We start from the raw sequence: 27,764 nt of genomic DNA, 5'->3' as shown, positions 1-27,764 counted from the left end.
TCTAATATATGACATTTGTCCTCGGCTACTTTGAATAATCCAGAGAACTGACAACACTCTGAGATATTTTCTTTGTCGTCATTTGAATGAAGTGACTCTCAAATGATTAAAAACCAATCGGGCTCATTCTTTCTGTTTCTCTCTGCGTCCACCGGCCTCATCACCATCTCTGTGATGTGTACCCTCGACCCACTGAGCTGTTTCCTCTCTGCAAACACAGCTTCCTCTGTGTGTGAAACCGGAGAGGTCAGCATTCCTCTGCCAGGCCTTGAATAGAGACCCTGATTCTTGCAGTAATAGTGCAGATTCCCTGTGGGAGTGCAAACCTATCCTGTGCTCCTGGGTAGGTGGCTCCCTCAAGGTGGACAATCAGTGTCTTTGTGAAGCCCGGCTGATGCCACAGAGCAGCTCCAGCCTGCAGCCCCTCGGCAGCCGGAGCTGTGCACACGCTCTTCAGATGGTTACTGGGGAGAGAAGAATCCAGGAGACTCACAAACTTCACCAGGATCAGTGCTGGATTGTCACAGGAACACGTGTTGTCTCGCTGGATTAAGGACAAACAGGACTTAATGGTTTGGATGACACCTCAGCAGCCGTGTGGGGTGACCTGACAACGAGGAGTCTCCAGCTGGCGAGAGGTAGGCCTCAGTTTCTCCTCTGTTCGGACTCGTAACTCTTCTCACTGATCACTCAGAATCAAACGAGGTTCAAATGTCTGAAGGAAAGTTTCCTCGAGATGTTTATCGCTCTATTTTGAATTGTATGGATACAAGGGCACGGTCAGCCTGGACAATCTGCTCCGGTGCAGCAGACTCTCCTCCCGTCATCTCTCTCTCTCTCCACTCACTCTGTTAAAGAGGTGAGAACTGAACAGACACAGGAAACTGTTCTGAGATCTGTTCCCTTGGTTTTTCATTCAGTCACTTTACAGCTGCTAGAAGGTGTAAAGTCCTGGAGGGGCCAGTCAGCGAGCCAGTCAGGGAATTAGTCAGGATTCAATGTTAGACCACTTAACATGCTTTATTTCAGCATTCAAAATAATTAAAAACATCTCAATTTATTATACATATACAAAATAGGTACAGATCCTTGTGGTGTTTTGCCCCCAGAGGTGTGTCTGTCTGTCTCTCACAACGTTATGCTGATGGTTCTCTTTCTGTGCATTTAAAAAAATCAGTTTGATTCCAATTTTTGGGGGTGAAAACAATAAACAAAATGAAGCGGTGGAGAGGAATTTAAAAAGAGAGAGGAAAGGTGCAGAGCTGGTTCAAAACAAAAACCAGAAGCTAGAGTTTCACTGCCAGCACAAAGAAGTCTGGGAAGAGAAGTTTGAATCGTTCTGGACACCAAGAATAAAAGCTGTGGTTTCGTTTTAGCACCAACGAGGTCCTGCCGCACCAGAGTGAAATTAAAACTACAGAGCGGTGTAACCAGGCTGGACGGGCAGGAGACCTCAAAGAAAGAATAGCACCAAGTTTGAGCGGTTTCTGCTTCTGCTAAAGTTTGACTTAACCTCCACTTCCCCCCCGCCGACAGCAGGCACTTCTAAAAACACTTTTTGTTCAGAGCTGGAATCTCTCACTTTCTGAGGTAGCCATAGGATTTAGTTTCCTTTTCAAAAAATAAAGAGGTTTAAACCCATGTTTCTCTGCTGGTGGTTTTAATGTGAGGGAGAAAAGAGAGGAACAAACAAGGAAGCATCCAAAACAACAAACACAGATCAACAGCTGCAGCATCAGCGGATGAGGAGGAGGAGGAGGAGGAGTAAGCCTCGTCCAGGGCAGAGGAAGGAGGGGGCAGAACAACAGAGACAAACATGGCTGTCAGTTTCACCGTTTATTCATCATCACCTGAAACGTGGTACAAAGCAATTGGGTTCTGTCTGTTGGGGCTGTCCTTTCAATCCTCTCACCGCAGTGGTGTATAAAAAATACAAAAGTCACCTGTGTGTTTCAGTTGGTTTCTGTAAACTCCAGAGAGGCCTGGTTTGGCTGGATGAAGAGGGGAAGTCAATTTTTTACACTTTACAGAAGCATATATTATTTTCTTGTTGCCAGTGAAACAAAATGTCTTCTCTACAGGATCCTTGGTGTTGGTGATGGTAAAAAAAAAAACCAAAACAAAACAAACGAAAAATAAAAAAAACGAGAGTCAGAAAGAAAAAAAGTAGTGGTCCCAAACACGATGATGCCGACACTGCCGCATCACCGCCATCTTGTCGAAGTGCAGGTTTTAGGCAAAGTGGACCATCGGAACAACGGCCGAATGGAAACTTTGATCGTAGAATCGGGAGCGAGGGGTTGGAGTTTTCAGAAAAAATGGCAATAGAAGGACGTTTTGGTGGGGCTTTGTTTTAGAGAGATGACTGCTAGAAAAAATAAAACACACTCACACACACAACAACAATTTCAAGTCCAGATTTCTCTTTTTACAAGAAACAGACGGGTCCAACTTCAAGGCCAAACTCTTGGTCTGGAGCACCAACGTCCATAGGAGCAATATCAATGATGGGCAGGCGAGATGTTTTCGATGTCTTGTAGTCGATGACTGTCTTGCCCCATGTACCGGTGTGTGACTGGAGGAGAGAAGAAGAAAGGCCAGTTAGAGTCAGATCTCAAATCCTGTTTACAGGACGTGAACTACAACACTATGAATGTACGATGACTTATTTGTCACGAGAGCATCAACTCACCGTGCATCCATCCTCCAGGACGCTGTAGGTGAAGCGGCTGTTGCCCTCGGCTCTGATCTCGATCTCGTTGGAGCCTTGGAGGAGCAGGGCCTTCTTGAGGTTGCCGACAGCGGCGTCCATGTAGGCGACGCTGTTCTTGCAGTGGTAGGTGACGTTCTGGGTTGCCTCGGTGGACATGAGACGCAGGAAGGTCATCTGGATGTTGACGTCCTCGGGCTGAGAGCCCTCGCTGCCGTACTCGAACTGGGGAAGAAAAGGATGGAGGAGTTGATTAGTGGAGCAGTGAGGATGCAGGAGGCATAAGAAGCTGAGGGGTTGAGTCAGAGATGAGAAAGAAGAAGTGGAGAAGACAGGAGGGGTTGTGGAACTGAGATGGAAGGTGGGAGCATTTGAGAGACCGATGGGGGAGACAGGAGAGGGTAGGAGCTAAGAAGGTTTGGCTTGTTTACCTGGAATCCGTCGGTCATGGCCTCTCCGAACCAGACGTGCTTCTTCTCCTTGATGTTCTTGCTGACGTACCAGTTCTTCTTGGCAACCTCGCGCTGAGTGGGAGATACGCAGGTCTCTCCGGTCTCCATGTTACAGTAAACCTTGATGGAATCCTGAGTGCAGCCCTGGTCGGGGTCAATCCAGTACTCGCCTGATACACAAGGAATTAAAAGAGGAAAAGTCAGTCCAGCATTTTACTCGTCTAATTTCCTGAATCATTATCCACTCACTCTACTTGAAGACGATTAAATGTGAATATGACTTGAGAAAAGTGAATGAGTCCAGTAGGGCCAGCGGCCCTCTACCCTATCAACTGACTCACCGCTCTTCCAGTCAGGGTGGCACATCTTGAGGTCACGGCAGGTTCTGGCAGGGTTCTTGCGGGTTCCATCGGGGCTGCGGATCTGCTCAATCTGCTGGCTGAGGCTCTTCAGGGTGCTGTCCACTTCCAGATCACGGTCGCGCAGAACATTGGCATCATCAGCACGGAACATACGGAAGGGATCGGGTGCCTTCTCCTGAGGCTGGGCGATGAAGCCGAGGTCGAATCCGCCACCAGGGGCGCCAGGTGCTCCAGCTGGACCGGGAGGTCCAGGAGGACCCTGAGAGTGAAGAAGAAGAAGAAGGGAGAAGAATAAGTAGAATAAGTTGGTTAATGGATTACTGGTGGAGGCTTTGTGGTGCTCCTGAAAATGACAGTTTCCATGTTTCTTGAGACACTTACAGAAGGTCCCATCTCTCCAGAGCGACCACGGGTTCCAGGAGGTCCAGTGGGTCCAGGCAGGCCACTCATACCATCCTTACCAGCAGAGCCAGCAGCTCCAGAGGGGCCCTGCAATCAGCACAGAAGAAAACCTTGTAATTTCTATACAGACCATTTTCAGACATGCAAAGAAGCAAATATGAAAATGCTAAACTGCATCAAGTAGTTAAAGATTGTCGACGTTTTAACTTACTCTAGGTCCAGCGGGTCCGGCAGAACCAGCAGGTCCCTGATCTCCACTGGGTCCCTATGGGTTCATTCACAAAAATAGTTAGCGGTTGAATCTGTTGTGTTATTTGTCTGCAGTATGTGTTGGCCCCTGTGTTAAGTTACTCACGGAGGGTCCGGGAGGTCCCTGCATGCCAGTGAATCCTCTGTGTCCCTTCATGCCTCTTTCTCCAGCCTCTCCAGATTCTCCCTTGTCTCCACGAAGTCCAGCAGCGCCCTGTTTGGAGGAAGAAGGGGATGAAGTGATTAGTTTCGTCTTCCTCAGCATAGTGTGTTGTTATAAAAGGAGTGTATGAATGATGCTAATGTTGTGACTTACAGCAGGTCCACGAGGCCCAGCAGGTCCAGCAGAGCCAGCTACACCAGCAGGTCCCTAAAACACAAAACAAGTTTCATATGGAGGCAGGGTGCAGAGACATACAAAGCTTACTATCCTTACTGTAAGTTAGACACATCCATAAAAAACCCAAGCAGTGACCACTGGTTTCATTACTTACACTCTCTCCACGGTCACCACTCTTTCCAGCGGGTCCAACAGGTCCGGGGGCGCCAGGGGGTCCAGGGGCACCAGAAGCTCCGGCGGGGCCACTCTCTCCACGGTCTCCCTGAAACACAAACACAATATTACTTTATTTCACCACCTGTAGTCTTTGTATTCTATTACCACAGCCTGTCCAGTCCTATGTTCCTGGACGTCAGAGGTCTATGGGGATAGGAATATCCTCAAATAACAATATTCGTACTTTAAAGGCTCACAGTGTCTAGCAGGAGCCACTGTGGTGTTAGCATGTTGCTATTGGTTGGTTGAGGTCGACTGATCTGACTCTTATGAAGCTCTGTCCTGTGAGGATGAACTCACCTTGGGTCCGGCAGCTCCATCGCGACCAGCGGATCCCTCGTTACCAGCGGCTCCCTAAAACAACAACACACAGCTGATGAAGAAACAACCTCTGGGTTGACTTATACACAATATTATCTGAATACAGACAGATGGCAATGTTGTTCTCATGTGCAATCGTTTTTCCGTACCTCACGTCCAGTCTCGCCTGGGGCTCCTGCGAGTCCAGAGGGTCCCATGGGTCCGGGAGGTCCACGCTCACCACTGGGTCCAGCAGATCCCTGCTTTCCAACCTCTCCCTATGGGTGTAACAGACAGTTGTAATAACCTTAGTACCTTTTCTAAAAGTTTAAAGCCTTTCTGGATTTAGGTGAATGAAAGTGGAAATAGTGGAATGGTATAGCCCAGCCTTCACTCGCCGTATTTGGTTCTAAACCGAGCGTTGGCTCAATAAAGACATTTAGGTTTCCTTTCCTGGATCCATCTGACTGCTTTACAGTTTATAGTCTTAGTTGAGTAAAATGATGAACTTACAGAAGGTCCGGGCATGCCAGGGAAACCTCTCTCTCCTCTCTGTCCAGGCAGACCAACAATACCACGGCCTCCAGCAATACCCTGAGGTCCGGGAATACCAGAACTACCCTGCAGGGGGAGACAGAGAGAGATAAAGACAAATTGTTCAGACCTCAAGGTGCAAGGTGGCCGAATGGACCAACACCAAGTAACTCATTTCAGAAGCATTTCAGTCTATTCTGAAGGTTAAAGGTAACTTACAGGAGCACCCTCGGAACCGGGGTTACCCTTCTCTCCAGAAGCTCCTGGGGGTCCAGCTGCACCAATCTCACCAGGACGACCAGAAGGTCCAGTCTCACCACGGTTTCCTTTGGGTCCCTCCTTGCCAACGCCTCCAGAGGGTCCGGGAGGTCCAGAGTTGCCCTGTGGGGGGGGGGGGGGGGGGGGGGGGGGGGATAATACAACACTGTTAAAAACCATCCTGAATGTTGAGCTCTGCCACAGGAACTAGTGCTTGTAACATTAGAGAGCAACTTACAGAGGGGCCGGGAGGTCCAACTCTGCCAGCAGCGCCAGGGAAGCCAGTAGCACCCTGAGGAGACAGACAGAGGGTCACATGTCAGGCAACATGTTATGTGAACAAAGATAAATCATAAACAAATCAGCTTTTTGCAAACCAAGTGAGCCATCTAGATGAAAACATAGAATCAGGTCTCTGGACTGCTTCTGAGTCTTTGGGCTATTGCTAGGATTGACAGTATGATCAGGGACATGGTCATCTCTGACCTCTATGAGATTGAAAGGTTCCTGATCTAGGAACTGAAAGCATCTAGGTATAAATATAAATGTAATAAAGGAAGAGTGGGATGGAAGGGAAGAAGAGCAATGACTTACAGGAGGTCCAGCAGGTCCACGGGCTCCTTTGGCGCCAGTGTTTCCAACGGGACCCTAAAAGTAACAAAATGGTGTAAATTAACATGGGAGAACCAGTTACAGGTTATGTAGCAACTGCAAATAACTGTATTTTCTGCACTCTAATGGTTGGTATTGTAAAAGTTAACAAACCGCAGGTCCAGCAGCACCAGTGGGTCCAGCGGCACCAGGGGGACCAGCGTCTCCCTTAGCACCATTATCTCCAGACTCTCCCTTAGCACCAGGCTGTCCATCACCACCCTGCGTTCGAATGATGGAGGATAGCAAATTATTTCTCAGAATATTATCTGTTATAGATACAAAAAATTGTTGGTATGAGAAGCCAGGACATTTGGGGAGGAATCACTTACAGGGGGTCCAGCGAATCCAGCGGGTCCGGGTGGTCCAGACTCTCCACGCTCACCCTGAGGAAGAGGAGGAAGAAAAGTCAGCCGAGCATTTGAAGATTCAGCTTCGAGCAGCAAGAGAAGTCCGGTCGAAGTTCCACTGTCTCCTTCTGAGAAGGACAAACCAGTTACTTACAGGGCCTCCACGGGCTCCAGCAGGTCCAACAATTCCAGGAGCGCCAGGCTCTCCCTTGTCTCCACTGGCTCCAGCAGATCCGGGAAGTCCGATAGGTCCAGTCATACCACGAGGACCATCCTTACCAGGAGCTCCATCACCACCCTTAGCTCCTTGGTCACCCTACGTGCATGGATAGTGAGGGGATACAGGGAATTAACATACATCTGTCATAGTGAGAGAATGTTGTAGGCAGGATTACAACATATAAGATGATATGATGTAGTGTTGATTTAAACTGGTCAGATTTTTGTTGCTTTAACAAGTTAGATCTCTAATGATAAGTTTTGGTTCTGCACTGATATACATGAGAAGTCACACATGATATATACTGGGAATATTGGGAGTTGTAAGAATACTCACTCTGTCTCCCCTCAGTCCTGGAAGACCAGCGGATCCACGCTCACCAGGCATTCCCTGGAGTCCAGGAGGACCCTGAGCTCCGGGGGCTCCGGGGTTTCCAGAATCTCCCTGAAGACAAAGAGGAAAACGGACAAGAACGATTAGCAGAAAGAAATCAAAACAGTAGAACACGCTGCCTGGATCTCCGGACATCCATTCTTTTCCTTGCATGTCAGCCGGGGGTTTACCTTAGCACCATCGTTTCCAGAAGCTCCAGGGGATCCACGGGCACCAGCAGGTCCCAAGGCGCCGGGGGCTCCACGCTCACCGGGGAATCCTCTGTCACCCTGAAGAGTGGAAAAGCTAGGTTTGTTGAGGTAGTCCAGCAGTGGTCCAACACATCAGTAGGATATGATGCTGGATTTCTCATTTAAGAGACACACTGTGTTAGCAAGCTAGCAGTTCTAGAAGGTTTCAACCGTTGTGTATCTTACTTTAGCTGCAGATTTAATTAGCATCATCACATAGGTTGTTTGACTGTAGCCATGTAGCCGAGGCACTTAACACACTGAAGTCAAGATCGTACAATATGAAAGAGAAACAGTTCCCTCAACAAAAGAATCTGCTTTGAGTGACTTACTCTGGATCCAGCGGGTCCAGTAGCTCCAGCTTCACCGGACAGACCCTGGAGAGTTCAGGAAACAGAGGTGGAGGAAATGCAATGTGTCAGTTCATAAGAGAGAATCCGTTTCTTCAGAGTGTGCAGGTGAATCATATCTCAGTCACTACCTGCTCTCCGGGCTTTCCACTCTCACCAACAGCACCCTGGGGACCGGGAAGACCCTGGAAACCAGGACCTCCAGCAGCTCCTTGCTCTCCTCTCTCACCAGCAGGGCCCTGTGGATGAGTCAAAGAGTCAGAAAAAAGAGAAATGACCAGATCTAGGTGATGGTTAGCTGGATGTTGGAGTGGTTCTGTCTACTTACAGCAGGTCCACTTTGACCCTGAGCACCAACATCACCATCCTTTCCGGGGGCACCCTGGGTAGAAAGATGGTTGATATTTAGGGAAACCGGTTCTATACAGGTCAACAAATCGATGGAGTAACATGGAATCAAGGAGTAACATAGTGTAGACAACTTACAACGGGGCCAGTGGGTCCCATTACTCCTCTCTCGCCAGGCTTTCCACCCTCACCCTAAGGACAGGAAGAGGGAAACAGAGTTAGCAGAGATGTGGAGACCATGTTATGAATATCCTTGTTCTCAGAACTGTTCATGTTCATAAACAGCTGAAGTTACTGTGCAGAAGACATATAACTCACAGCTGCTCCCTTGGGTCCGGGGAATCCCATAACTCCGGGCTGGCCTCTAGCTCCAACGGCGCCAGGAGGTCCGGGGCGGCCATCTTGTCCAGGGGAACCCTGTTACAGAGGATTCATTAAGGATAAATTCACATAGCCTAAACCTTTCAAATGTAGCCTAGATGTTTTGATAAGATTAAAATCTAATTTATTATTCTGAAAATGAACTTACAGCTGCTCCCAGCTTGCCATCAGGTCCAGGGCTGCCAGGGCTACCAGTCATACCCTACAGATCAGAGGTCAGAGGTCAGAAGAGAACCTGGACAGGGGTCATGTCATGTTTCTGATAATTATGGGATCAACAGTAGGCTATCTCACCTTGGCTCCAGGGAGACCGGCCTCACCAGTGCGCCCAGGCTCACCAGTGGAACCTTTAGGTCCAACAAGACCAGGGCCACCACGCTCACCAGGGGCACCCTATGATGGACAGGAAGAGGTTAGATCTAATGCACCTCAAAAGTGAACTGCAAAAATGATTCAAATGCATGTTTCACTCACTTTGGCTCCAGCAGAACCATCAGAGCCGGGGAAACCACGACCGCCGGGACCGCCCTGCAGAGAGAAACAAGCACGACCTGCTTAGTGCTGGGAACAAAGCTGGGAGGGGCTGACACCTGAGGGATTCAAACCGTGAGCATTCTGACAGAGGTCCCACCTCATTCAATGCTACTGTGTCATCTGGGCTGTTGGTAAACAGTGATGCAATCAGGCCTTTTTGTGTGTTTCCATTATGTATAAACACAATCTAGTCGCCATAAAAGTGCACCAAACGTTTTGAGGCCAGATGCATTATGGGCCTGCCACCCCAGATGTAAAGCTCTGTATACAGTGTATTTTATGCCTCTGTCTGTCCATCACCTACAATGTGTTCGCTATCATCAAAAACATTTAAGTGTGTGCGTTTATAATTTCGACTGCGCTTAAAATAGTGATTAATATATAATTATATGATATATATATATATATATATTTATATATACTCCAAGCCTTTTCTCTTTGAGGTACATACACGCTCTCCGGGGGCTCCACGGCCTCCTGCAGCACCGGGCTCTCCTCTGGCTCCTCTCTTGCCCTCCTCACCGGAAGGTCCTGGGGGTCCCTGAAGTCCTGCGACACCCTGGAGGACACACACATTGTTGGCACGGCATTAATACACGTGCGTAGATGTGTGAGAGGCAAAGAGGGGGGGTGCTTGATGCAGACTGTGGGGAACTTACACTCTCTCCCTTGGCACCAGCCTCTCCCTTGGATCCTGGGGCACCAGTCTCACCCTGAAGGAGACAAACAAATAAACAAAGACAAAAAAAGACATCAACAAACTTCCAAACACCAGAAGAAAACTGAAGAATTCATTTTGTTTACATTTAATTTCACTTCATTGTGTCTGGAGTAAACTTGAACTTGTTATCATGTCCATCCACAAGGGACAGATTTCAGAAACGACTGTCCTCAGTCACGAGGGATCTCTACTCACAGTGTTTCCCTTTGCTCCAGTGGCACCAGCAGCACCCTGAGCGCCTGGGGGTCCACGGGGTCCGGGGAAACCGGGAGCTCCAGCAACTCCAGCAGAGCCCTGCAGAGGGCAGCACAGAACAACAATACAGTCAGATTACGCTGCATAGACCTGGCAGTGGTATGATGATAACTATGAAACTCCAGCGCTGGCTGCTTTGGCAGTGCCTTGCTCAACCTTCTGGGCTAAACAGGGATTTAAACCTTCAACTCTGACGTGCCTGTGAAAGAAATGCACAGGTAGAATACTCACAGGAAGTCCTTTGGCTCCAGCGGCTCCATCAGTTCCAGGGTTTCCCTGGCAGGAGAAAGAAGGGGGACATTTGAATTCAGGCCCAGAGGAAGTGGTTTCACTATCATTCAGGATTTTCTGGACTAGAATCCTAACAACATGGAAACCTTGTCGTCAGTACTTACAGAAGGTCCAGCAACTCCGGCGGGTCCAGGGTTACCGGGCTCACCACGGGCTCCAGCGGGACCCTCAGATCCACGACTACCCTGAGCTCCACCTTCACCCTAAACAAGAGAAGAAGAGTTCGATAATTAATATGATATTTGCCATTATCCAACATGGTCAAAGACAAAAGGAAGAAATGTCAGCATCCATTATCAACGTCAATTCAAATAAGAAAAGAAAGAAAGAAAAGATTTTAGTTTGGGAAACATTTTAGTCTTAAAGTTAAAAAGTTGTATAAACTCGTAGTATTATATCTATACATCTCACTTCTAAATTAACTGAAACCAAGGATTATATACAAACAATCCATTTATGTTAGTATCCTGCATTAATAGGAAATTATTATTTTTCAATCATTTCCTACAGCAAAGTTGGATAAAAATCGAATTTTTACTGAAATTTAATTTAATCACGTTTCCAATGTGAACATGTAGAATAGAATATGGAAAGAACAGAATTCCTCTGTGTGACCCCTGTTGGGTCAAAGGTCAAATTTAAATTCAACTGTCTGAGAGAAATGCCTCAAAGCTCCTGCCGGGTCGGGTCAGTGACTTTGGTATGGACCTCAGAAGAGACAAGAAGAGATGAAAACAGAAGAAGAAGAGGAAGAAGGTGAACGCTGTAGAGGATCCAGGAAGAAGAAGGACACTTTGAAAATGGAGGATCTGGCAGATTATTGGTTGGGCTCATGTCAGGCTCAGTTGTACCTTTGATCCGGGGCCACCAGGGAAGCCAGGGGGTCCAGCGGGGCCGGTGGGACCCTGAGAAGAAACCATACAAACGAGATTCAGACTCATGTAGCAGATCCATGCAGCTTCACAAGGGAATAAATACAACAGGCCTAAAAAGCACATTCACATTCTTGAGGAAGCCAATTTGAAATAAGTGCGATAATATGGTAGAACAAATTTTTGTGAGTTTCTCAAGTTGCATTGGAAGTTTTATATTTAATAAACATTTGAGTTTCAGAGGATAAGAGACTTACAGGAGGTCCAGCAGCACCAGCGGCACCATCGTTACCACGAGCTCCCTGCAGAACACAGACACATGTGATTGGTTGATACGCTCACTGACGCACTGATTGGCTGAATAGAGACAATGTGTGTGTGTGTGTGTGTGTGTGTGTGTGTGTGTGTGGTGACTCACAGCAGATCCACTAGCACCAGAGCGACCTCTCTCACCGGGCAGACCACGAGCTCCCTGAGAGAGAGAGAGAGAGAGAGAGAGACGGTCAGATACAACCTCCGAAAGTGGCATCATCAGGGTCCAGCCCAGGGGACGCTTGTTTTACTCACCATAGCTCCGGGGGTTCCGTTCTCACCAGCAGTTCCAGTCTCTCCCTAAAAACACACACACACACATTAACATACAGGTGATGCAGCGTCCTTCCTCAATATGAATTCAACGAGCCAACATGGCTGCCACTGTGATCGGGACTGTGACCTCAACTCAGCCTAATAGAAAACTCAACACAGCAGATTTGACCAAGAGATGCTTCTGGGTGCATTATGGGAAATGTAGGCTGCTTCACTTTCAACCATCGTTTGTAATGTGAGATATGATTCACTAGAGAATCAGATGAATCTGTGGAGAGGTTCTACTTCTGTTCTTTTAGCACTGGTCCTTTGCGGAGTGTTTCAATGGGTCTGTTTCTACACTCACCTTGGGTCCAGCGGGGCCAGAGTCTCCCTTGGCACCATCGAGACCACTGAATCCCTAGAGACAAAGAGGGGGAGACGTTGGATTAGGTCACAGGCGTCAGGCAGGAAGATGCTGTTGCTCTGATTTGGGGTTTGTTGGATGTGACTCACTCTGTGTCCCTTGATTCCGGGCAGGCCGGGGGTTCCGGGGAAACCACGAGCTCCCTGAGAGACAGGAGACAGCATTCACTATCACACTTCTGTTCACACTGTAACACTGCATGGCTATGAATTGATTTGCCCGGTTAACTTACCTGAGGGCCGGAAGGTCCGCGCTCACCGCCACGGCCGGGTTTGCCAGACTCACCCTGAGGGAAGGAGAACGGGGACGGATGAACAGATGAAGTTTTTCTGTCTCATTCATTGAGACCAACGATATAAACAGATAAGAAACATAAGCAGGTCCAGTGAACTCACATCCTCTCCGTTCTTGCCAGGGGCGCCAGCGGCTCCACGGGGACCCATGGGACCCTGCAGAGGAGAACATGGTGAGCCTCAGACTAACCAGGTGCAGTGTGAGTGTGTCTTTGTGTCATGGTCTCATACTCACAGTAGAACCAGCCTCACCAGGCTCACCAGGGGGGCCAGTGAATCCCTGAGGTCCCTGCAGGAGGAAACAAACCAAAACACCATCACTGAACGAGTCCCATGTGTCAGTGTGAAGACGTTTCCTGAATCGAAACCCTTCAGCTGCTGTTTGTAAAGTTACAATATTCTTCTTGGTAATTCCTATGTGTTTCTCTTTCATCCCTCAAACCTCCATGCAAGTCTGACCACTGGAGCTTTGTGTGTGTTTGTAGTTCTTCATGTTTCTCAACTGGGCACAATGATGTCATGAGGTTCCTGCACTGTCTTTAGATATACAACCATGGTTCTGACTTGAGGAAGGAGGAGGTTGTGTACTCACACTAGAGCCAGAAGGTCCAGGGGGTCCACGGGGTCCCATAGGGCCCTGTCAATCAAACAGAGACAAGTTCAGACACTGTCATCATCATTTGGAACTGACAGTGTGTCTGTGTGTGTGTCTGTGTGTGTGTGTGTGTGTGTGTACCATGGGTCCAGGAACAGACATGCCAGGGGATTTGTCATCGTAGCCACCGGACATCTGAGGAGAGAAGTTCTGGAGGAAAGACAAACACAAACAAACACGTGAGCCACAGAAAAATATAATTTCTCAGATTCAAACTTTCAATGATATGAAAAAAAATTATTTTTTACGTTGTCTTTGAATATTGAACATTATTATGCTGCATGTTCCCAGAGTGCGTGAGATTTCAGTCCCTTCACTTCTCTCAGCCTGACCTCTGACCCTGACCTTTGACCTTGTTGTGGTTCTAGCTTAGCATGGTCTATTAGAATGGAAACCTGTCGTTGACTTGTTGGTATCATGGTAAACTGAATTCCTACAGGAACATCACAAGCAGAGATCAGTGTCAAACTGAAGAATGTGTCTTTAGACTGATATTTGCAGGTATTTATCATTAGTCAGTAATAAGGAGGGTGAATTAGACTGGGTGTGTCCTATTCGCTTAGCATGGGGAGTTAGCATGCAGGTAAATGATGAATTGTACATTAAACTTGTAATGGGAGCAGAGTGAGCTTAACTTTCCTTCATCAACATGAACAGCCACAGCACAATAATCAGATTGAGAGACTGAGGGTGTGAGATTCTTCCCACGATTCATTCAGACCTTTAATAATTATCAAATCGATGGAAATCAAATCAACATCCTCTTTGCTCCTCGTCTCTGAGCCTCTGAAGCATCGCTCCATCCACACTGACGACCTCTGACCTCAGAGTGACAACCAGCCTCCAATCAGAGTCAGCACAAGGGATTATGGGTAATGGGATGTGAGGACTGGGAACTAGTTATTGTCTGAGCGCCACAGAAGAGCCTGACACATGATCAGAACCTAAACTGGTCCAGCACAGAGAGAGAGAGAACTTACTCCTCCGAGGCCGGGGGGTCCAGGGGGGCCGGGAGGTCCAGGCATACCGTTCTGGCCGGGGATTCCATCATTACCAGGAGGACCAGGAAGACCCTGCAGGTGGAGGGGAGGAGAAGAGAGAGGTCAGGGGTCAGAAGGAAAGAGTTGTATCTGGGTCTTCATCTCCTGTTTCTTCACAGGATCTCAAAGCAGCTGCTCGACATCATGTGACCAACCAGGAGAGGACTGCTGGTGGCCGTGTGACATCAGCAAACAGGAAGTGAGTGAGAACGCTTGTTTTAAAAAAAATGAATTATGCCATCGTCACAGGCCCAAGATAATAAATGACCTTTCTGTATTCTACAAGAGAAATAACCTCAGTAACAAAGTAAAACAGTTTCTCTCTGAACCAGATCAGTGTGAAGAACATTCTAAACCCTGCAGGAGGAAATTAAAACACAGGGAAGCTTTAAATTAAAATTCTAACAATATGTTCTCTGGTTTGCAAAGTTCCTGACTCCACGTCTCCTCCTGCTTCGCCCTCAGGCTGCAGGTTCCTCCTGTTTCTGATCTCAGCAAATAACAAACTGATAAATCAAACTGCTCGTCTGACGAACGCTGCATCATCGAATGTTTGGATGGAGTCTGACAATAAGCCAGTAAATACATTGGGCCTGATTTAAAGTGGTGTCGTTACTTTTCATGCTTCAGGCTGAGTGAATGTGTCTGAGCTGCTCTAACGAGGCCAACACACACACACACACACACACACACTCACACACAAACACACACACAGTCAGTTGAGCTGCGTCGACATGAACACACAAGCCTCAGACGCACCAACAGGCCTCAGGTGAACAAACACCAGGGATTGAATCATAGGAGGAAGAGAATGTGAACCTACTCTCTCTCCCTTGGGTCCACGCTCTCCCTTGGGTCCCTGCACAGGAAAACAAGAACATAGAATGAGATAATATATCAGAATGTGATATGATCAATAAAGTGTTGATCAATGATGAATCCAGCAGCTGACTTCAGTTCAGACCAGTAAACGACACTGGAATCACTGGAGTCATTGATCAATAATCACTTTAACAATCCACAGTCATTAATTTTTTTTTTTTTTGTTGATGTTGTGTGATGATGATAAATATAACTAATAATTTTAATGTTAGAAAATCAATGAAATAAAGAATAGTCAATATTTACCTCAACTTGAGGCTCTTGGAAGCCTGAGACACAAACAGGTGGAACATTAGAATATACAAATACACATCACACAAGAACATCTACACAATATTTATATTATATTTATTATTATTATTATTATTATTATATAACTCATCTAATCCTGAAATCATGAGATAATTCAATCAATTCACTGTATGTGTAGAATAAACTAGAATATAAATAGATTAGAATAGAACAGAAATAAAATAAATAGAATACAAATAGGTTATACTAGAATAGAATACAACAGAATAGAACAGAATGGAGTAGAAGAGGCTGTACCGTCGTCGGGGCAGATGGGGCAGCACTCGTCGTGGGGGATGATGGGGTTGGGGCAGTCGGTTGTGTCCTCGCAGATGACCTCATCACACATCACGGTGCCGCTGTCGCACACACAGATCTGACACGGTTCCGGTTTCCACACATCGCGGTCCGCAAACACCTGGCCGTCCAAGGTGCAGCTACCCTGCGCGCCTGAGGGGGCGACAGAGAGCAGAGGGGCAGGTGAGACACAGCAGCTGAGGCCTCACACACACACACAGACACACACCTACACACAACACCTACAAACTCGAAGGTGTAGATGAAATCCAAATGAAAAATAAAAAGTTATTATTAGTAATTATTTTCATGATTTAACTTATAATGCAAAATATTTTATAAAGAACCAAATAAATAATCAATAAACACAAATAATCTATCATTGCATTAACTTACTACTAAAAATCTCAAACCTATTTAACCTGAAAATGGAACCAGAGTTTTGATCATATAGGAAAAGAGCGTGTCACTTCTGGTTTGGACGTGACGTCATCAAACGCCTCAGCCATGAGGATTAAAAACATGAAACCAGATGAAAACATCAGAAGCTCGAAGCTGGAGAAGAGTTTTAGAGTTTGGAGCAGACAGAGGAAACAGAGGCGACGCACAGGCCGCGCACACGTCTGGGTCAGGCCACTGCGTCATTACGCACGGTGCCACGCTCTTTACGCACAGAACTCAGAGAGACTTCACTTCGTCTCATCACTAAATGCTGCTCTGCTCTAACTCAGTCACATGTTCCGACCCGAGCTCCACCGCCGCTGCCTCCCAGCAGAACTCAGCCCGGACCGGAGGCTCCACTCGGCTCCGCTCGGCTCCTCTCGGCTCCTCTCGGCTCCTCTCGGCTCCTCTCGGCTCAGCTCGGCCCAGACGGCTCGTGCCAAAGCGCTGAGCTCACCGGCGGCTTGGCAGCGACGGGTGGAAACCATCCGCATGTGTTTGTAATTAGAGGAAACAGAAAAAAACCAGTGGAAAGAAGAGGAAGAGGAGGGGGAGGAGGGGGACGTGGCGGCCAGATGTGTCTGCAGGTGGCGAGAGAAGCCTCTGGGTGGCGCTGTGACACAGATAGAGAGGCTGACGCCACATCTGCTTCAGATAGACAGACAGGCAGCTGAGTCCTGTCCAGAGGAACATCTGGAAAAATAGAGCTCAGCCCCTCGGTTCTTGTTTCCAGAGACTGTGAGACAGATTTTTCTTTGTCTTGTTACAGGAGGAAAATCTTTGTGTCTCCGAGCCACTGAGCAGCACTGTGCTCCAGAATGTCACATTTCTAAAGTCAGGACTTGTTCAGGCTGAAGAGGTCAAATGTTTCCAGCAGACAAGACTACGCCTGCTCACCACCGCGTCCCCTCTCTCTCCCTGTGTCCTCCCTATGAGACTCTCCCTCCCTCACCTGGCCAACTCACCACTTGGCCTCGGGCCGTGAACCACTGCCACATCGATCAGGGCCCGGTGAGCGGCGCTCGCTGTCTGACTCGTGTCTGCTGGAGGAACAAATGTCCCTGAAGACGAGCAGAGACCATTGTTCCTCCAGACTTACTTAATGTTAATTCTGAAGGGTCTGGAGCACAGGGATAAAAGCCCACTGGAGGTTTAAGCTTTTCTAGATGATAAAAGATTTTACCAGCTGTTTGGGTTCAAATGTGGCGAAACGTAAAAACAGTTTCCACTAGAAACCGCCGCCTGGAGCGAAGCCTGGAAAACCTGCAGCAACTCGCTTTGCATGCATGTGGGGGAGGTGGGGGTCGAGAGACAAACACAAGGAGAGGGGGAGAGAGAGGCCCTCTTGAGATGCCCAATGCATTACGTAAACACTGAGCTGTCTAAACTACGAGCTGAACTCTCCATCTATAATCTATAATCTATAATCTATAATCTGTGATCTATGTGGAGACAAAAGAGCAGCACACATCAAAACTCAGATTTCTACTTCAAACTCTTTCATCTCTTCTCTGTCTAGATCTCAGCAGCCGTCCGCCCACGAAGAGAAAATCCACTTTCAAACGCCAGTGAAAAAGCAGCCGGGAGGTTTGAGAAGCTCCAGCAAAGTGATGAAACTTACTGTCGTCCTCGCCCTGCGCTCTGACCAGAAGCACTGCTGCGCCGAGCAGCAGCGCCAGCCGCATATCCACAAAGCTGAACATGTCTAGATGCCACTAGACATGTAGACTCTTTGAGGCGAGAGGAAAAAAGTTGGGGTGCTTTCTGTTTCTGCTACACTCCACTCATACACTGGTGTTTGGGGCAGGGTCCGCTCGTCTGTTCACACTCCTGACCCCAGCAGAAAACTCCCTACTGCCTCCACTCACTTTTCACCAGGGCTTTTATATGGGAGCCTGGAGAACTGGGAGGTGCCGGGGACTGGACCGGCTGAGGACGCACCCTCATTACCCGCTGCACGTTTAGGGAAGACAAGAATGGACCCCTCCCTCAAAGAGAAAAAACAGAAGAGAGGAAGAACAAGGAGAAAAAAAGCAGGTCCCTCCTTCCACGATTCAGGAGTTTGGATCAGAGAGTCGAGGGGAGAGGAAACGTGATCCTGAAGAGCATCAGAGGGTCGGAGGAGGATCTCCTCTTCCACCAGTGCATGGGTTTAATCCTGCTCTTATTTCTGGTCTCCTCTACTTCCTGGTTCACTTTGATTTCAAATGGAAGTCAGTGTTTCTGGTTGTCTGGTTCAGGTCTAAACTATTAGAGCAGCTCGGACGGTTTCAGTTACATCAGTGTTTTCACAGCTTTAGTTTTTCAGAGTGTTAACACGTCGGAGCTGCAGCCTCTCGAGTGTTTGCTTTAATTTGTTGCTTCAGCTCAGCTGGGATCTTTGATTCTGTTCAGACCAGGCCGGAGGTCACAGGTCACGTTTGTTATTTTCTAAATAAAGATTTAAAAACTGCTTCAGCTTTTCTCTCAGAGTCTCTCAAACTCTGCTGCTCTTATTCTGTGAGTCAGTAAATTGTCTGAATGTCTCTTTCAAGACAGTGGACAGCACTTTGTCTCCAAACGGCTCCTGGAGCTCGTTGGTGCACAGATGAAGTTCACGTCTCCAAATAACATTTAATCATGTCACACAGATAATTCACTGAGGGAGGAACCTTTAAAAATGGACTCTTCAGAAATCTCTGTCTAAGCCGGCGTGTTTGTGAATCGGTTACAATCCTGGTTGAAAATGTGAAGATGAACTATTATTATTGTTATTATTCTGGGAACATGTTGAATAATAAAACACTTCAAGATTGAGATGTTCTCTTGTGAGTGTAAATCAGAGGAGTAAAACAGTTTCATGTCTTTAATCTGAAGTCACACTCGATGTGACGTCCAGAGCTGGAGGTGCTGCAGCCTCCAGCAGAGAGAGGGGGGGGGGGGGCTCCAGCTCCAGCTCGCGGCCTGCACCCCCCCTGTGGTCTGCAGCCTCAGTCCCTGCTGACTCGGGTAACGTGGACTAATTCATCAGATTTCACGCAGCTGGAGACACAACAAGCTTCGTGCAACAACTTTTTTCCACAAACGCGGTGATTGTGAAAGTCCTGAGCTGCACGTGTGCAGAGGGAAGCTCATCAGAAGAGTTACCTGGAGACTGAGAGAGTCAGACTCCAGCTCCTTAAGGAACCTCAATACAAAGATATCAATATTAATATAAATGCTTGGGATAAAGAAACTGATCATGTGGTGGTCATGTGACCTTCCCCTGATGATGGCATCAGAGAAACGGTCACATGATCATGATGGAAAACACACGTATGACAAGACGTGTTGATTATTGATGTGATAGAGAGATAGACAGATAGAGGGAGAGAGAGACAGATAGATAGATAGATAGATAGAGAGAGAGACAGATAGATAGATAGATAGATAGATAGATAGATAGAGAGAGAGAGAGATAGAGAGACAGATAGATAGATAGATAGATAGATAGATAGACAGATAGATAGAGAGATAGACAGATAGATAGATAGAGAGAGATAGAGAGATAGATAGAGAGACAGATAGAGGGAGAGAGAGATAGAGAGATAGACAGATAGATTGATAGACAGATAGATAGAGAGATAGACAGATAGATAGATTGATAGATAGATAGATAGATAGATAGATAGATAGATAGATACAGAGATAGATAGATACAGAGATAGATAGATAGATAGATAGATAGATAGATAGATAGAGAGATATAGAGATGGATGGATAGATAGAGAGATAGATAGAATGATAGATAGATAGATAGATAGATACAGAGATAGATAGATAGATACAGAGATAGATAGATACAGAGATAGATAGATAGAGAGATAGAGAGATGGATGGATAGATAGAGAGATAGATAGAATGATAGATAGATAGATAGATAGATAGAGAGATAGATAGATAGATAGATAGATAGATAGATAGATAGATAGATAGATAGAGATATGGATAGATAGATAGATAGATAGAGAGATGGATAGATAGATAGATAGATAGATAGATAGATAGATAGATAGATAGATAGATAGATAGATAGATAGATAGATACAGAGATAGATAGATAGATAGATAGATAGATAGATACAGAGATAGATAGATACAGAGATAGATAGATAGATAGATAGATGGATAGATAGATAGATAGATAGATAGATAAATAGATAGATAGATAGATAGATAGATAGATAGAGAGATGGATGGACAGATGAGTGAAGCACACTGTAAAAAGCCTCCCATGAGTGAACCAGATGTTTTTCAGTGAGCAGCTGCCGTCGGCTCAAACTGTTTTGAAACCTGGTTCCTGCACAATTGTGGGTTTGCTGCCGTTATGATTGTTATTGGCTGTAAATAATAAAAGCCCTATTTTAGCGCTGGCATGTCGTCCCCCCCCCCCCCCCCAGTCCAAATAAAGGTTTATATGGGCGATTCTCTGGTCTCTCCCCCTGCAGAGAGCTGTGCAGCGCCGGGCCGGCTGCAGGTGAGCTGTAATTAAGACCAAGGCCGACATTATGGAGCAGAAGAGCTGCAGGGAAACACACAGCAGCCGCTCTGCCATCTGATCCTAGAGCAGCAGACACGTTGCACAGTCTGAAGCTGGCCAGGCAAGCCTCTAATTCACTCCTCCTCCCTCTCTCCCTGACACACATACACACACACACACACACACACACACACACACACACACACACACACACACACTGCAGATACCTTCACATTATCCATGTGTCTGCCTGTTCCTTTTTTTACAGGGAAGAGGATGGAATGCGATCTGTCTTTCAGGACGATCGAGAGGCAGCGAAGAAGAAGAGAGGGAGGAAAACGCCACCTCATCATTCCCTGGTTCGACCTCCAGCTCCGATCGGATCCTCCGAGCGTCACACAGACACACAGACACACACAGACACACAGACACACACAGACACACAAACACACAAACACACATACAATCATGAAAAAACTAAAAAACATGACTCTTATTGCAGCAGCAAACCACGAAGCCTTAACTCACAACAGCATTTTCGCTGTGTGGTGTTTTCAGTCGACTTTCATGTCCACGATAGAATCAGGGAACGTGCTCATGGCTCCACTTTAAACTACGGCTGGAATCAAACTTGGACATGAAAATGAAATTGGTATAAATTTGCACTCAAACAGAAACTTAAACAGTTTGTAATTTGATGTTTGTGTATTAAAGGTGTTTCAGGTTTATCTCTTTCAAAGCAGCATCATCTTTTTCTTTCCAGATTCCATTATCATGATTATACATTTTTTTGTCAAATGGCAAAAACGACCTCAACCAAAGCCTCACATTTCAGCCAGCGTATGAAAACATCACTTCATCACTTTATTGACTGTAAATAGTTCAAGTTAAAAGAAGTTAAACCATTTCCAGGGTCAGCCATCTTTGTTGAGGGCATTGACTTCATCTAAGTGCAGCTGATATGTAAAGTCAGTGGATCATTAGCTGCAGTGCTCGTGGAGGTCGGACGATGTTTCTGACCCGGATCAAAGGACAGAGTCCAGAACCGCCAACACGTTAGATATGGACGCCACAGGATCGTCTGTGATATCCACACGGGACAAAACACACGAGTACAAGGAAACATTTAATGAAGCAAATACTCGAGACAACAACTGAACGTTTCCTTCTTCCAGAGACCTTTGAATGTATTTCTGATAGACATCGTTCTGTGGTATGAAACCGTTCTTTCTCGAGGGGTTGCAGCACAGCTGATTTTAAAATAGCTGTAATTGTAGTTCGTGCAGATCGACATGGTCAGAATTGAAACGTAAAAATGTTAAAAATGTTAATAGTTTTGTTTTAGAAGTTCTTTTACAAGCATTCTTACCCTGGAGGAGGTCGTGTTGCTCAAAACAAGTCACAATAAAGTTCAAATATGTTGTTTTCACCGAACGGGCGATTGAATCTATTTTTTTAGGCCTAAAATGTAAAGAGGACGAAATTAAAGAGTTTGAGTTCCATAAACTTTAGAAAGACTTTGATTCTCAAACAGTCGTCTCACTCCGAGCTGTCGGTAATTTGCTCCGTGATGATTGGCTGCTTCAACAGCGTTTATCTTTAGCACATCGAGTCAGATCAGTTCAGAGAGAGCAGTGTGTTTGACCCCCGATCTCAGAGGACACACTCACACAAACACACACTCACAAATACACACTCACACATCCATACAATATATATATATATATTCTAATTAAAGCATATTGCAATAAACTCTGACTCTCTAGTTGGGGGAGAAAGAATCCGACTCTGTAATTTCCAGCGTTTCTGTTCCAGATCAGAGCCGGAGACAAACCATGGAAATGTTTCAGATTCCAGCCGAGGAGGAAAAACGAAGGGACTGAAATGAAATCAAGCCTCTGAAGGTCAGAGAGGAGCCAGAGAGACACCTGGGCCCGGAGTGAAATGAAATAAATGAATTCAAAGAAACGTGAAGGAAAATGTTGCTTTTGGTGATAAAGATAAAGATATATGAATTTTATGACATGGTTCACCTCTGGACTCTTAATAGGAAGGTTCAGTGCAGAGATGACAGTAACCTGATGAAGAAAATACCTGACCTGCACAGAATCCATGTTTATTATGTAACCGCAGGTTCATGCATCCGTCAGAATTCCAGAGATGCTGAGCTTTTGGGGAAATTAAGGGGTTTTGTTGAGGAGCAGTGACTAATAACAGTACTGAGCCCCTGGTCCTAATAACAGTCATCAGGACAGAACCAGTCGACGAGTTTCACAACCACCTGAGACCCTCGTCGGGTCGGAGCCCTTCTGGTCCCGGTGGTGATCGATCCCATCATCTGGTCGTGGAAGCTGCTGAGGGACAAACCATCAACCCTCCAAAAGTCTGAAGTCAAAATGTTTCTCACTCCTTCCATCATAGGGGAGCGAGTGGCCAAGGGGGTAGAGCGGGCGTACTCCAACATGAAGGTTGCCGGTTCAATCCCCACTCTTCAACATCTGCATGCCGAAGTGTCCTTGGCAAGATACTGAACCCCTAAATTGCCCCTCATAAATGTTGAGTGTACTAAAAATGTAAGTCGCTTTGGACAAAAAGCGTCAGCTAAATGACATGTAATGTAATTTAAAGCTGCTTTAATACATATTTATAACGTGTTGTGAAGAGAGACAGTGACACTTCCCATGAGAACACTGTGGTTTATGAATCGTCTTATTTCTATGAATGCTTCCATATTCCTGTGAAAAAGACTTTGAGAGGTTGGATCTCAGGTTTTGGATGTTTGAATTTAAGTTTTGAAGTCGTGCATAAAGTTTTATAAGATATGACAGAGTTTTCATATATCCATCTCAGTCTGAACATGAAACATAAATGATGAGTTCTGACGTTATCCTAAGAAGAATGAAATATTCTTCACTAACATAAAATCAAACACACACACACACACACACACACACACAGACTATGGCGTGTGTCAGTCTGGTTGTTAGTGCTCTTTGATTTGTGCCGCTCGTCATTCAGCATTCGGGGGGAGGGGGGGGGGGAGCTGCTTGAGGAGGTGGGGGTCCTAAACCTCCATCCTGCCTCCCAGCTGTTTCCCCCCTGGGAGGGAGGCTCGTCCTCATTTCAGAACTCGACTGTGTCGTTAAAAACCAGATCGCAGGGCGAGGAGGCGGGTGCAAGAATGTGGAGGGGAGGGGTGGAGGGATGGAGGGGTGGATGGGTGGAGGTGATGAGGGCTGCAGGTATGGAGGGAGTAAGGGATGGAGGGATGAAGGGATGGAGGAATGGAGGGATGAGGGGTGGAAGGAAGGAGGGATGGATGGATGGAGGGGACGGGGGATGAGGGATGGAGGCATTGAGAGTTGGAGGAATGGAGGGGATGAAGGATGGAGGGATGGAAGGATAGAAGGGATGAAGGGATGGAGGGAAGGAGGGATGCAGAGAAGGTGAGGAGAAGGAGGAGGAGAAGAGATGTCAGATGATTCTCAGTAAATCACAGAACAGAAGCAGGTGAATCAACCTGAACTTTCTCTCCACCTCCAGCAGGCCTGAGGTTCACGTGATGTCATCATCATGAACTCCATGCAGATTAATAAATGTTTGTTTTTCTTCACGTCAAAGTTTCTAAATGTTTTATTTCCTGCTGCAGTTTTCAAACGACACGTTTCAGAGACGAGTGAATCTGAACCGGCCTCAGTCGGTAATCACTGCTTCCATTTCTGTCTGTTTGGACTAAACACTGACTCCAGTCCAAGGACACACACACACACACACACACACACATGCACACGCCCTTTCCTACTCTCTTTTTTCTTCTTCTTCCTGCCCTTCATGTCTTTTCATTCTATTCCTCTCTTCATCTCCCTTTGTCCTTCTTTCATCCTTCTTTTAGTTCCTCCTTCACTTCCCCTCGTTCTCCTCCTCACTCCTGTCTTCTTGTCACCTTCTTCAATCCTCTTCATCACTAGTTGTGCTCAGTGATGAAGCTGCAGTGGACCCACCTGATCAGCAGCCAGGGGCCCCCTCTGATTCAGAGCCCCATCCCCCACCCCCCCCCCCCCACCCCCCTGTAGCAACGCCCCTGCTTCAGATGCAACTACTTGAAATATGACACAACAATAAAACTCAACCTTTGATTACGTTGTTTTTTAAACACGACAGACGTGGTTCATCTTCATCTTCAATTGAGAGGAAGAGGAGGTGAATAAGTTCAAATTCTCCCTCTCACCTCTAAGGAAATAGATACAACATCAGAATTCTTACTGCTACCATATGTTGTGTGTTTGTGTGTCTGTGTTGTGCGTTTGTGTGTGTTCTGACTGCAAAGATCCTGAAGCAATGTTCACACTAACGTCCATGAATTCAAAGATCATTGATAAATCTCCTGATGACATGCAGCACGACAGGCTGTGTGTCTGTTGTGTGTGTGTGTGTCTGTCTGTGTGTGTGTGTGTGTGTGAGAGAGAGAGAGAGAGAGAGAGAGAGAGAGAGAGAGATAGAGGATGAGAAGGTTAGCCTACCTGCTGCTTTCTCATTAGCCTCTGAGAGCCTCAGTAATCAGTTAAACGTGTGTGTGTGTGTGTGTGTGTGTGTGTGTGTGTGTGTGTGTGTGTGTGTGTGTGTGTGTTAGTGTTTGTGTAATAGGCTCTTTATGAAAGGAAGCTCTCGGTTGTTTGAAGTTTACGCTGCTGGAAAGGAAAGGGGAGGAGTGTTTGAAGTTTTATGCAGAGTATGTGTGTGTGTATGCATTTATGTATATACGTGTACGTGTGTGAGTGTGTGTTTGCGTGTGTGTGTGTGTGTGAGGGGGCCTCCTGCTAATAACCATTTACTGCAAGAGCCTTACACCTACAATGCACATGTTCACCTGAGTGTGAGCAACTGAACAGCAGTTAACTAACTAACTGTGGCTGTGGAGTGACTTGTCCACCAGAGGGTCGGGGGTTCGATCCCAGTTTGCCCTAATCCACGTGTCAAAGTGTCCTTGAGCAAAACACTGAACCTCAAACTGTCAAACCAGCTCAAAGTGATCTGACCTGAGATCAGTGTTCAAATGAGTGGAGGAAGCCTCAGAGTCTGTGAGACGAGAGGAGAACATCACAATCTAAATAATCCTTAAGAATGTTTGAAGCTAAACGTGTGTGTTTGTGTGTGTGTGTGTGTGTGTATGTGTGTGTGTGTGTGTGTGTGTGTGTGTGTGTGTGTGTGTGTGTGTGTGTGCCACATTAACTGTGCTCTACTGCCACCTGTTATTAAAACTACACCCTGGCATCACAACTCAGAGACAGAGAGAGAGAAAGACTCTGAATCAGTTTTATCTCAAGCGAACATTAAGGAGGAATTTCCTGGGTTGAGAGAGGGAGAGGGAGAGAGAGGGAGAGAGAGAGAGAGAGAGAGAGAGAGACTCCCCACCCATCTCTCTCTCTCTCTCTCTCTCTCAGATAATTGAAGGCCTTGCTCTGGTTTCGGAAGCGAGCGGAGAGACGAGTGAAGAACAAGACGTAGCGATGGAGAGCAAGAGGAGAGAGAGAGAGAGAGAGAGAGAGGGAGAGAGAGAGAGAGAGAGAGGGAGGCCACGTCCACATGTATGACTCACCCTCTTTCCCTCCCACCGCTCTCCAGCTCTTTGTTTATGTCTCTCTCTCTCTCTCTCTCTCTCTCTCTCTCTGTCAATGAGGTCAAACTGAACTCAGAGCTGCAGCTCAACCAAACCACTGCTGCTGCTATTTTTGTGTGACAGAAATAATAATATTCATATTCATATAGTAAAGAAGTGAATCCAGTAACATGTTGATGACTCTTGTGATGAAGAGGAGGGAAGAGAAGCTCCTTGTTCCTCTGATAATCTCGACCTGCAGAATAAGAGCTGATCACAGACCAGCTCAGACACTGAACTTCAGTTTGACTCTTGATCCCACAGGAGAGCAGCTCCGTCTACTGCTGGGGACGTTGGGGACAACCAGTGAATAATGGGATTTTATAATAAATGAGGTTCAGCTGAAGCTCTGGAGACTAGAAGCTGGAGCCGTGTGGAGCAGCAGGTTGTGAAGTGTTGGAGTCAGAGCTGATTCCAGATCTTCAACAGCTGCTAATTGCTCAGTGAGGCTGCAGAATCTGACTGATGAGACTTTCTCACAGGCTCTACGTCAGCAGAAGGAGACCCCCCCCCCCCCCCCCCCCACCACACACACTTCCATCTGTGTGACATCACCCACCAGCAGCCAATCACACACCTTCAATAAATGTTTAGAATACTTCTACATTAGCGGGGCGTGTCGACGCTGAGGGGCCTCGCGGCAAAGAGACGCTTTTGGCAAATCCTGCAAGTGAAGTCTGAGGGTGAGGGAGGTGGGAGAAGAAGAGGGAGACTCAGGGATAAAGGACGGGTTGGATAAAAGAGAGGAGGAGGAGGAGGAGGAGGAGGCCAGCTGAGAGTGAAGGAATGGAAAAGCAGACGGAGAGAGAGAGAGAGAGAGGAATGTTTAATGCACTCTATGTCTCTCTGTCGCACTCACTGTTTTCCAACATGCAAAGAATATCAAACCCATCCCCCCCGTCTGCTGACACACACACACAGACACACACACACACACACACACACACACACAGCAGACAGGCGGAGGATGGAAACTATGAGCCCCTTGCTGCTGCCAGACGGCACAGAGAGAAATGATCAGCGGGAGAAAAATATCCAGACTCGTTCTACTCTATCTCATTCTACGTCCTTCAGTGATGAAGTCGAGATAAACCTTTTTAATTCAAGTAACGAAAACCTGAAGCGAACTCACGCACGTGCACGTGAACCTGGCTGCACGCCACACACACCTACGTGCACGCACTGTGGTGCCCCACCCTGGGGACAGACACACATCAAGGCTCAGAGTTATGATGATAATGATAAGGTGGCGTTAATTGGCACAAAATACAGAAGAAGCATGCAATCACCATCTCATC

The 27,764-nt window shown here is 46.7% G+C and overlaps 1 protein-coding gene and 1 long non-coding RNA gene across 2 annotated transcripts; one reads left to right on the top strand and one right to left on the bottom strand.

The window, feature by feature from the left end:
• The first annotated feature begins 246 nt into the window (after positions 1 to 246).
• Positions 247 to 14,946, top strand: LOC128458625 (uncharacterized). The gene is made up of 4 exons (XR_008342041.1): positions 247 to 638; positions 13,454 to 13,540; positions 14,521 to 14,600; positions 14,831 to 14,946. It is a non-coding gene; the product is annotated as an uncharacterized LOC128458625 (long non-coding RNA).
• col1a1a (collagen, type I, alpha 1a) lies at positions 995 to 18,184 on the bottom strand. Its single transcript, XM_053443522.1, has 49 exons — positions 17,934 to 18,184; positions 15,833 to 16,024; positions 15,530 to 15,552; positions 15,225 to 15,260; positions 14,342 to 14,434; positions 13,443 to 13,511; positions 13,299 to 13,343; positions 12,942 to 12,995; positions 12,809 to 12,862; positions 12,646 to 12,699; positions 12,503 to 12,556; positions 12,354 to 12,407; positions 11,987 to 12,031; positions 11,838 to 11,891; positions 11,677 to 11,721; positions 11,399 to 11,452; positions 10,652 to 10,750; positions 10,488 to 10,532; positions 10,197 to 10,295; positions 9,940 to 9,993; positions 9,732 to 9,839; positions 9,221 to 9,274; positions 9,041 to 9,139; positions 8,895 to 8,948; positions 8,684 to 8,782; positions 8,504 to 8,557; positions 8,346 to 8,399; positions 8,149 to 8,256; positions 8,000 to 8,044; positions 7,608 to 7,706; positions 7,381 to 7,488; positions 6,979 to 7,140; positions 6,807 to 6,860; positions 6,589 to 6,696; positions 6,418 to 6,471; positions 6,062 to 6,115; positions 5,785 to 5,946; positions 5,545 to 5,652; positions 5,202 to 5,309; positions 5,032 to 5,085; positions 4,670 to 4,777; positions 4,492 to 4,545; positions 4,282 to 4,389; positions 4,138 to 4,191; positions 3,906 to 4,013; positions 3,504 to 3,783; positions 3,142 to 3,332; positions 2,693 to 2,935; positions 995 to 2,575 (listed from the first exon to the last, which is right to left on the bottom strand). The coding sequence occupies exons 1-49, from the start codon at positions 18,013 to 18,015 to the stop codon at positions 2,429 to 2,431; spliced, it is 4,344 nt and encodes a 1,447-aa protein (XP_053299497.1). The 5' UTR covers positions 18,016 to 18,184; the 3' UTR covers positions 995 to 2,428.
• Between the last annotated feature and the right edge of the window lie 9,580 nt (positions 18,185 to 27,764).

This window comes from Pleuronectes platessa, chromosome 16 (assembly GCF_947347685.1).
Source record: "Pleuronectes platessa chromosome 16, fPlePla1.1, whole genome shotgun sequence".
NCBI classification, from domain to species: domain Eukaryota; kingdom Metazoa; phylum Chordata; class Actinopteri; order Pleuronectiformes; family Pleuronectidae; genus Pleuronectes; species Pleuronectes platessa.
Note: the sequence above shows the minus strand (reverse complement) of the source record. Positions and strands in the feature narration are given on the sequence as shown.

What these genes read in the sequence shown, in the direction of transcription:
- col1a1a (XM_053443522.1), bottom strand. Translation starts at nt 18,015, where the DNA reads ATGTTCAGCTTTGTGGATATGCGGCTGGCGCTGCTGCTCGGCGCAGCA. An exon ending in CTGGAGCCAAAGGACTTCCT is followed by an intron (nt 10,296 to 10,487) that starts GTGAGTATTCTA and finishes TGCCCTCTGCAG; the next exon opens with GGCTCTGCTGGAGTTGCTGG. An exon ending in GTGGAAAGCCCGGAGAGCAG is followed by an intron (nt 8,045 to 8,148) that starts GTAGTGACTGAG and finishes TGAACTCTCCAG; the next exon opens with GGTCTGTCCGGTGAAGCTGG.